The sequence below is a fragment of the Nothobranchius furzeri genome, chromosome 8 (genome assembly GCF_043380555.1).
Source record: "Nothobranchius furzeri strain GRZ-AD chromosome 8, NfurGRZ-RIMD1, whole genome shotgun sequence".
In the NCBI taxonomy this organism is placed as follows: Eukaryota; Metazoa; Chordata; class Actinopteri; order Cyprinodontiformes; family Nothobranchiidae; genus Nothobranchius; species Nothobranchius furzeri.
The window spans coordinates 75,770,404-75,780,964 of record NC_091748.1 but is presented as its reverse complement, the minus strand read 5'-3'; the positions used below and the strand labels follow the sequence as shown (position 1 = coordinate 75,780,964).

Here is a 10,561-nt window from a genome sequence, read left to right as displayed (position 1 = left end):
GTTTTCATACCACGTCCTGATAATTGGAAAGCACATAGAATCACCTGTGTGTTTGAAATTTGCTCTATAAATAAAGCTGCCTTGCCTTTTTTCATCATCACTTGTTTCTCCAGCCACTTTCAGTGGAGTCACCATGACAGCAAATCAGGGTAATATTTGCACCATGGTGAAAGCTCCGTGGCAGCATGGCGATGCAGGACGATTGTGATATTCACGCCGCCAAGTTTGATAGTAATATTACAGAAAAGCTGGAGGGTGATGTCATGATCTCATGTGGGGTGTCCGCCGAGCCTTGGCCGGAAACGTTATTGAAAGTGCAAGTAGACAAGAGCAGTCAGTTTGTAAACAGAATCAGCTGAGATGGCAAACTGGAGCGATGCAGAGATCCGGGAGCTTCTCCTCGTTAGAGCTGAAGTACCGATCGCCAGAGAGTGCACAGGGGCTGTGAGGGACAGCCACCTTTTGGAGCAGCTTGCAAAAAAACTTGAGGAGCGTGGCTTCAATCGGAGAAAACAAGTTCCGTCCGAGCTAAAAGGACGTCCGTGACACCGCAGAGACCACTCCCACACTGCCTTTATACCGCCATCGCTTGATCTTTAGTGAAAAACTCACAACCACGCCTCGTTACCACCACAGGTTGATCACGTACAGACGACTAAAGGCTCCCTGATGCTGCCTCTGCTTCGTAGCAAAGTGGAGCCATTTTTTTAACGAGCTTCTGCCTACTCACCTGCTTCCCATGTCGGGATTCGCCTGTCCCTGGTCATATACTCCCTAGCTACTTCGCGCATTTATCAAATCTTCCTGTCAGGGATGAAAACGGCATCTGTTTTTGGTTCAGCTGAGTGAATTAGCCCTTTAGGCTCCAAAATGGCTCACCGTTTATTGCTACTGATGAGAAAACATCTGAGACTCGCATTTTTCAAGAAAGAGTAATGTTCGTTAGCGCTGCTAGGAATTTCCCTAATCACCCCTGACCTCACTACATCCTGTTTTTGTTCTAGGGTCTTCTCTGGATCTTGAAGGTGCTTGAAATCCTTAGAAAAGCTGGTATTTTCAGAGCTTTACAACCGATTAAAAACTGATTCAAGAGAAGTTGGTTGCAATACACTGAGATTCGAGATGTGTAAGACGTTGTTTGGAGTGGATATACTGTTCCTGGTTGTTTAAATCACCAATGGAAAGAGCTGGAATCTACTTAAAAGCGTTTTGATTTAGTTTAAAGAGCAAGTCACCCCCTACCAGAGTCTAACTCCACTCCCACTTCATGTTTGAAAAATGCAACAAATGCTGTTGCCAGGCAGACCGAGAGGGTGGAGCCGCTAACAAATACACACACACACAGGCTCACGACAGCATTGTGACATCATAATGTACCAGTTTACATCATAGCATACCTCTTAGCCAATAGCGGTGGCTGATTTAAATTCAAATGCAGTGCAGAGTTTTTACCTGACAACGGCACAACACTGACAGTTTTAGGCAGAATATTTAAATTTTAACTAAGATGCACTGAAGAGCCAAATTATTGACGACACGTGTCTGCAGCACAATTAGACACTCGTTTATTTAGTTTATCAGCAAAAAAAGTTGATTTGGGGGTGACTTGCTCTTTAAGCAAACTTGTTGCCACGCTGCCTTTTAATTTGATCCAGAAAGTTTTGTTTTCTTTGTTTCTTTAGTAAATTCCTGAAACATTGTTAAAAATAGAAAATCCCACCGTAATGATGCGGTAAAACAATAACAGCATCACGTTTTATCCTCCGCCGTATTTTTTTTACAAACTTCTCAAAGGCGTTTTGACAGAACTGTAAAAACTACATAAAACATGTTGACTTCTGCGGAAACGTAACACCCGAGGCTGCTGTGTGCAGATGCAGACAGAAATGTCAGAGGGTTACTGAAGGGAAGCCGGCGGTATTATGAGCTGTGCATATGGATCAGACCTGTGGACCAGCTGCTGTCCACTAATAATGTCTCCACTCTGCACTGATGACATCTGAATACACAAACCTGACATTCAGCCACACTTTCTGCTCATTCTGCGGTCGGAATACCAAATCTGTCATAATACCACACATCCTGGTAAATCCTGATTTTGTTGGATTAGTATTTCACGCCTTTGTTGCAAGAAGCAGCTTCAGCCCGGTAGCAACTTTGCTTTTCCATCATTTATGGGGGGGGGGGGGGGGGGGGCTGATGGGCGAGGCGAGCCACCTGTGTGGCAGTAATGAAGTTTTACAGCTCATCCTGTTACGCCGACGCTGTCACAACAACCTCCGAGCTTCCTCGCTGAAAGCTGCTTATTTATTCAACACGGGGCCAAAGCGCCGTCGTCTGAGCTCTTTATGACACAAAGTGGAAGCCGTTTCCTGGGTGAAGCGCAGTTTTTGCGTGACACGCCAGCAACAAAACGCCTCATAAAAGACAGCAGATGATGACAGTCGTGCTTATATCCGCCGATGCTGCGATGTTTTCAATCGATGCTTCATCCGCGTCACCTGAGCAGAGGAGATGTCGGCGGTAACGGCGTCATCGACCGTCTTTCTGTGTTCCTACTAAACGCTCAGCTCTCCTAAGCAACTGCGTGTTTTGCCCCCTTAGATAGAAGCCTGAGGGCTGGTTTGGCTCAATAAAGACAACATTCACATTTCATGTTTTCACTTTATTCTCAAAGCAACAAAGTGGACTGTTGGATGTAAAAAAGAAGAGAAACACTGGTATAAATAGGATGAAATTGCACATTTTGAAACTTTTTTTCTGTAAAAATACATCAAACACATAACACGCCAATAAATACAAATAAATAGAAATTCATAAAGTATCACTTGTATATTTTTAAAAGTAGAACATTGCACATGACAGCTAAAAAAGTTTGCCTGACGGCAAACAAAAGTGCTTTTCCGACTCCTCGTTCTCTACGTTTGGATTGTCTTTCTTTTCTAGTTAAGACCAACTCCATCTCTGTTGGCACATCAGTCCAGCTCTGCTTCCTTCCCTGTCAGCCTCCTCTTGTCTTCGAGCAAACCGCTTCTGCAGAACGGAAGCATCCGGCGCAGCTCTCAGCGTCCGCGCTCATCTCAGCACCAGCTTCCCTTTACCGTGCAGCAACAAACGCCATGCCTCACTTGGTTTCCAAATCGGACGCCCACAACGTCTTCTCACACCTTCTTCTCTTGGGGTAGGCTGATGGCTCCAGCACGTGGTCTGGCTTGGCACAGCAGGCTCCTGTAGGCTGGAGAGTGGAGAAAGCGGGGGTAGCAGTCTTTGGCCATCAGCATGTAGATCCTGTGTTGTGCCAGGTCAAAACAAGATGGCGAGGGGTCCTGCATGTTGGCTTTGGTGATGTCACGGGTCTCGTGATCAATATTTATCTGTTAAAAAAAAAGACAAAAAGTCAGTTTAGGGTCATTTTAGGAAAGTTATCGAGAGACGTTCATCTAGTTATTCTAGATTTGGCAGATCCTCACCTCCCTGGGAGCTTCGCTGCCGATGAATTCATTGTAGATCTTCTGGGCTTTAGCAGGCAGTTTAGCAGGACACTTGGTTTTCCTGTAATCCTCGCAGGCAAAGTAGAACGCGACGTTCTCCTCACTAAACTCAGAGACCAGGAAGGCTGTGAAGGCACACAGTCCATCTGCAGAGAGGAAATTCAATTAGCAATCACGCATAATAGCCCCGCCGAGGGCCGCTGTGGAAATGTGTGCCTCTGACTGGAAATGGACCACGCATGGATGGATCACGGATGGTCAGATCTTTGGGTGTGGAAAGCTCAAAGCTGAAGCTTCACTTACATTTGCTGGAGAGGAGCTTCTCAAAGGATTCTTTCCACCGGAGGCATTCCTCCAGAGTCGGCCTGAAAACGGACAAAACCACGTTTAGATGGAACCTGGAAATGCATCAGAGTGAATTCATGAGGAAGCTGTTTACTTTGCTGCAACGCATACTTATTTTTTCCTATTTTGCAACAGGCTAGAGTCCAGTTGGGCTTCTGCAGAATGCTTCGCAGCCTTTCTTTCAGCTCCTTGGCCCTGGAGAAGGAAAGAAAAAACAGCTTAGATGTGTTTTTTTTCCCAAAAAACTCAAATCCAATGCAGCATAAGTCAAAGCTTGATATGATTTCCTTCCTTTTTAGCCTCTCAAAGCTGATGTGATATGATGTAAAAGTCGATGCAGGGGTTTTCTGAAGCTGGGTTTACCTTTCCAAGCAGCAGGCGGGCAGCGTTGCCAGTCCCTTACACATAGCAGCAGGTTGGAGGCGGTCAGGTTGTGCTTAAATATCCGTTTATTCTGAGTCAGAGCAAAGCTGCTGCACAGCTTTTATAGTCCTACCGCCCCCCTGCCTCTAACGTGTCATCGGCTCTGTCAGCCAATCACAGACAGGCACAGAAGAAGGGAGAAAGGAGGAGGGAGGTGAATGTGGGAAAACATGCACTGACAAGGCTGGGGAATTACTGCCAATGTTAAAAAGCTCTGACAGCTCATGCAGGGTATCAAAAAACAACCCCCCCCCCCACCCCCCACCCCCTCCCCCACCCCACCCCATTTATCTGCAAATCAAACTGAGGCTAATTTCTAAATATTTAGAACATTTTCCTTGTTTTTGTAGCATGAACAGTCACACAAATGAAATGTGGCTTGTTAGTGTTTACATTTGTACTGATGCATAATATCTTTAGCAGCATTTAAAGAGCAGAGAAACAATTTTAACTTATTATTTCTCATTAAAATCAGTCACTCTGAGTTTTTCATGCAGCCCGAACAAGAAAATAGTCTCCTACACCTATCTCCTGCATTAGCTTCTGATAGAAAACAGACGGTGAAACTCTAGGTTCAGAAAATCCTGACAGATCTACGTCACACTGTCACTTAACTCATTCACTGCCAGCCGTTTCCTGATCGGTAAAGCCCTTCGCTGCCAGCGTTTCTCACCGTTTTTATTGTTTTTTTTAAGAGTCACAGAACGTTGCGTGCTAGGATGATGTCGACGCCAAAACAACTAAAACAAAGTGGAGACTCACCTCTTACATCAGGAAGAATCCGCGCGTTTCGAGCGTTATCTGTTCTTTCATAATCCGTTGTTGAATTGTGATCAGCAGAAGCTTTTCCGGTTCGCGCCTCACTTTTTTTACAGCAGCGGCCCAAAACGATCTCCTAACACATGGATGTTCTGCTTCCTGATCACGTGATGTTTGACGTATGCGGATGAAGATCGGCTTTAGAGCTGAGATGTTTGTTCTCACGGTGCGGGGGCTCGTCCGACGCCCACACAGTAAAAAAATGCAAATGACGACTTTTGTCGTCATTTGCAATGAACAAGTTAACATTCATGTACTCACTCATTTTAACTCACGACGGGGAAGGCTGTTGTTGGTTCACCGCCCAGAAAACAGCAGAGAACATCTTAGCTAGTAGAAGCTAACCGTTAGCATTAGCAGCTTCACCACACAGCAGAACTCCTCCATGCTTGCGTCATTTTCAGAGATAAAACATCAACGTTGCAGAGCAAACAGAGTCAGTGGTAGTGTCACGTTGCTGTTAGCCAATCAGAGGAGAGATGTCCAAATCAGGAAGTAGGAGTCCAAATCCTGTTGTTTGGTTACTTTCTCCCCTGTCTGAATTCATCCTCCTGAAACAGATGCACTGGAGCTTTTATTCCCTAGAGTATGTCTCACAAGGCACTGCAAACGCATTAAAATAAGAGTAACGTTGGCCTATGAATTAGTCGTGTTAGTCTACAAAGCTTAAAAAACCCAGTCAGTAAAAACACCCTTTCATTCTAGCTCTCTTTAAGTGAATTACATCACTTTACTTCACTTTACCTGAACACAAACACACTTCTGATGACACACATCACTACAAAGTTGTGCTAGTTTTGAAGAACTACAACAAATTAGTGAAGAAAAACTTTCTTTCGTCATCAGATGTTTTAATTCTTAGACTTAAATTAATTCAAACACAATCAGATTTATTCCAGGTTAAAAACAAAACTTAAGAATATATTCAGAATAACTAGTCCCGCTGTTTTCTAAAAGGGGTGCAGCTCGACTTTATTACAGGTTGTCGAGTGACTCGTGAGTTCATGCATGAGCACGGAGGCTGCACAGAAGGAAACCTGCGACCCTCTGACATGCAGCTGCCCATCGGCGGCCTTTTTCACATCCTCAGCAGCTCCGTTCTCCGTTTAGAGGAACACATAATCACACTTTGACTTTTTATAGACATGCTAAGGACTGATGGGAAGGAGACAATATTGTCTCACTTTAACTGCATTACTGGAAGTAGGTGGGATGTGCTGTCAGCTGCACAATAAAGCTGAAGTGAGATCGTCTCCCAGATGGCGAGCTGCAACTTGCTTATCCAAGATTTGCTTCTTTTATGATGCAGAACAAAAGGAGATTAGAGGATCTGAATGAAAACAGACAGAAGATTGGTAACATGACAACAACACGGCTTTGTACTGCAGTGGTTCTGGATGAAGTTATAAATAATTACACTCTCACACACAAATAAAAGAGAAAAGTGTCTGACGTTACATAAACGAGGAAGTGTTAACTTGTTATGTCTCTATCATTATCCTGCATGGATCCTTCAAACTCTTTGTTGGTGGTCACCTTCCATCTTCATTTGCCTGACGATTGTATTGTGATCAGATATGTATTAAAAACCAAAGCTTACACAACATTCACCTTTTGCATCTTCTGTGCTGCCGTGTGGGTCTCCACTGCCTCTGCAAACGCTCCAGATGTGGACAAACCTGTCCGTCCATCTTCTGTCCACGTTTGGTTTCAGGCTTCATAAGTCTAAAACGAGCTGTTTCAAAAAGGTCCCATTTGTGACATCACAATAAGGGATCACCCTAGAACCCCAACCCCCCCACACACACCTACTTGTAGTAGCCTAAGCGGGGGATGGGTGTCTGAGTCCTGAAATGACTCATTCTGGAGGGTGCTGAAATTGTCCGGAGGTAAACTGCTGACATCACTTCATGTGAGAGAGGCTTGGTGCAAATCAGAGCTGTTAGGTATCCGAGTACGTCCCCTTTAACGTTTTATTTACACCATAAACGAGGTCCCCAGCCTGGAAGAAGACACCGTACTACCTAACACCGAGGTAACAAATAAAACATTAAATAAATGACTGACACAAAGTCTAACAACTACATTAGTATTAGTATTATTAATAAAATGTTCTCATTTTTCTTTTAAAGTCTATATTTATAGGAGATGAGCAGCAAATCTGTTTGGATTCAGCCCTCAACGAAAACTTCCCGTGTGAAATCTGTTTTCCAAATCCGTACATCTGACCCGGTACTCGGAAGTCTCACAGGCAGACTCCCTTCTTCAGAGGAATCTCGCTAAAAGCAGTTAGACCTTGTAATTTTGTGTCTCGCCATTAAATCTTTACATTCTGTGTGTGTGCGCGTGCGTGCATGTGTGTGCGCATGTGTGTGTGCGTGCATGTGTGTGCGTGTGCATGTGTGTGCATGCATGTGCATGCATGTGTGTGTGTGTGTGTGTGTGTGTGTGTGTGTGTGTTAGTGAGAAAAACCTAGGAGATTTCCTCAGAAATACAGCCACTAATAAATCAAATCTGTTTTTCGTGTGATCCAGTTCATACCTCCTTTCTCTACAGCCAGCCGCTCCGGAGTGGACTGTTAAAGGGAGGCTGGATATTTTCCTGGAACTGTTTTCCACTTGATAAAGAAGCTGATATTTCTATTTCCCCATAAAACGGCTCCTTATTTATCACATTTGACTCTTTTCCTTTTTGGTGTGGGATCCACTTCTGGTCAAGATAGAGCAGTTTGTTGATTAGAGAAGAAAACCCGGGATACTTCATGTCTGTTTAATTTATAGTGTGTGTGTGTGTGTGAGTGTTTTCGTGTTTTTTTGTGTGTGTGTGTGAGTGCGTGGGTGAGTGTGTGTGTGTGTGTGTGTGTGTGTGTGTGTTTGTTCATGTTTGTGTAACGGGGTGACTCGAGCTGGGCAAGAGTTTGGATGTGGCGTGGCTTTTAACCCAAGCGCGGAGTGACTGACGCCGGGTTGAATGGACACGCTGTTTAATCTGGGAGCCGGGTACGCAGCTGTACTGTGACACAGCTGAACACGGCGACTCCTGGTCTGAAGCTGATCGGTACGAACAGGCAGGATTCAGAGATCTGGCTGGTCTGATCTGAACAGGCTTCGTGATCTGAGCTGATCTGGTTAGGACTCTAGGTTAAGTTCGGTGAGAACGATGACTGAGTGAGCCGGCGATGTGCGGCACTTCCCTATATAGGTTTGGCAGGTGACGTGAAACGGAAAACCTGGCGCTAGGGATGTTGGGTAATGGAGTCTGAGCGGCTCTGCGGTGCCTCCCTAGAGGAGGTTGACGGCTGAGCGGGAGGTTGTGTGACAGGACCCCCCACCCGAGGGACGGCCCCAGAAGTCCCAGAGCGGCGAGCCCAGAAGTCCGTTATGAGAGAGGGGTCCAAGATGACCCTCGACGGTTCCCATGAACGCTCCTCCGGTCCGTAATCCGCCCAGTCCACCAGGTATTGCCATCCCCTGCCACGGCGACGGGCATCCAGCAGACGGCGCACAGCATAAACACCATCACCGCACACCCCACGAGGCGGTGAAGCGGGCACAGGGGGGGGGGGGGGGGGCGAGAGGAGAGGTCCTGACCGGTCTCAGCTGGGAAACGTGGAAGACTGGGTGAACCTTGAGAGACCGGGGCAGGCGGATGCGGTAAGCCACGGGGTTAATGACCCTTTCCACGGGGTAAGGACCCAGAAACCGTGGGCTGAGTTTCTTGGAGCCGGCGGGCAAACGCATGTTACGAGTAGACACCCACACATTATCGCCCGGCTGAAAGGTCGGACCAGGCCGGTGGCGGCGCTTATGCTGGCGTGAGTACTCCGTGTTAGCTCGTGTGATGGCAGCCCGAGCACGGATCCAGGCGAGACGGCAACGTCGAACTAGGAGCTGGGCCGCAGGAACCTCCGTCTCCGGTTCCTGGTGAGGGAACAGAGGGGGCTGGTAACCATTACACAGCTCGAACGGGGAAAGACCAGTAGCTGAGGAGACGTGGAGGTTATGGGACATCTCCGCCCACAAGAGATGCTTTGGCCATGTGGTTGGTTGGGAAGAGGCAAAGCAGCGCAGGTACCGCCCGAGCTGCTGGTTGGCGCGTTCAGTCTGTCCATTGGTCTGGGGATGGTAGCCAGACGAGAGGCTGCTACTGGCACCAACCAGCCGGCAGAAGGCTTTCCAGAACCTGGACATGAATTGGGGCCCTCTATCCGAGACAATGTCCTGAGGGAACCCATGGAGACGGACCACCTGCTCCAGAAGGACTTCGGCCGTCTGCTTAGCGGTGGGCAGGCCGGAAAGAGCCACCAGGTGGACCGCCTTGGAAAACCTGTCCACGATGGTCAGGACGGTGTCGAGCTGGTTGACGGGAGGCAACCCCGTGACGAAGTCCAGGCCTATGTGGGACCAGGGTCTGTGGGGAACAGGAAGAGGGTGGAGGTCGCCAGCCGGGGGTTGGTTCGGAGTCTTGGAACGGGCGCAGGTGGAACATGCAGCCACGTATTCATGGACATCCTTAGCCATGGAGGGCCACCACAGGGCCCGACGTAGGAACTGGAGGGTGCGGGTCTCCCCCTGGTGGCCAGCCAAACGGGAAGCATGTCCCCATGCTAGGGCCTCAGACCGGCAGGTGGATGGCACATACAGCCGGTTGGAGGGTGTGTCAGCAGGTGCGGGCTCGGTGGGAAGAGCAGCTCGGATGGCGTCCTCCACTGGCCAGTGAAGGGCTGCAACGAACCTCTGGGCAGGTAAAATAGGCGGTGGTTCCTTGACGGGTGCAGATTGGGCGTGATGGCGGGAAAGGGCGTCCGCCTTCAGATTCTTAGAACCAGGGCGATAAGCCAGATGAAAGTGGTAGGATTCGAAAAACAGAGCCCACCGGGCTTGACGGGGGTTGAGTTGGCGAGCATTCTGGATATGAATTAGGTTTTGGTGGTCTGTCCATATGGTAAACGGGTCCTGGGCACCCAATAGCCACTGCCTCCACTCCTCCAGCGCCCATTTAATAGCCAGGAGCTCCCTGTCCCCCACCCCGTAATTCCTCTGGGTGGGTGTGAATTTCCTGGAGAAATAGGCACAGGGGTGGAGTTTGGAGTCTGGACCGCGTTGAGATAGGACCGCCCCTGCACCCACCTCGGACGCATCCACTTCCACGATGAATGGCTTTGTTGTGTCCGGATGAACGAGGAGGGGGGCGGTCGTGAATCGGTGCACCAGGGTGCGGAATGCCTGTGTGGCCTCAGGAGTGAAACGGAAAGGGTGAGTCTGGTTGGATGACTTGGTTAAGGCAGTGAGGGGCGCGGCGATGGAACTGAAACCGCGAATAAAGCGGCGGTAGAAGTTCGCGAATCCGAGGAAACTCTGGAGATGTTTTAGGGAAGTGGGTTGCGGCCATTGGGCGACAGCCTGGACCTTCTGGGGGTCCATTGAAAATCCTCTCGACGACACGACGAAACCCAGGAAGGAGATGGTCTCCTGATGGAAGG

The 10,561-nt window shown here is 48.1% G+C and overlaps 1 protein-coding gene across 1 annotated transcript; it reads right to left on the bottom strand.

The window, feature by feature from the left end:
* Positions 1–2,650: 2,650 nt before the first annotated feature.
* rgs16 (regulator of G protein signaling 16) lies at positions 2,651–4,315 on the bottom strand. The gene is made up of 5 exons (XM_015942242.3): positions 4,200–4,315; positions 3,948–4,031; positions 3,795–3,856; positions 3,471–3,637; positions 2,651–3,374 (listed from the first exon to the last, which is right to left on the bottom strand). The coding sequence occupies exons 1-5, from the start codon at positions 4,241–4,243 to the stop codon at positions 3,162–3,164; spliced, it is 570 nt and encodes a 189-aa protein (XP_015797728.1). The 5' UTR covers positions 4,244–4,315; the 3' UTR covers positions 2,651–3,161.
* Between the last annotated feature and the right edge of the window lie 6,246 nt (positions 4,316–10,561).

What these genes read in the sequence shown, in the direction of transcription:
- rgs16 (XM_015942242.3), bottom strand. Translation starts at nt 4,243, where the DNA reads ATGTGTAAGGGACTGGCAACGCTGCCCGCCTGCTGCTTGGAAAG. An exon ending in CCCGCCTGCTGCTTGGAAAG is followed by an intron (nt 4,032 to 4,199) that starts GTAAACCCAGCT and finishes TTCCTTCTCCAG; the next exon opens with GGCCAAGGAGCTGAAAGAAA. An exon ending in GCAGCGAAGCTCCCAGGGAG is followed by an intron (nt 3,375 to 3,470) that starts GTGAGGATCTGC and finishes TTTTTTTAACAG; the next exon opens with ATAAATATTGATCACGAGAC.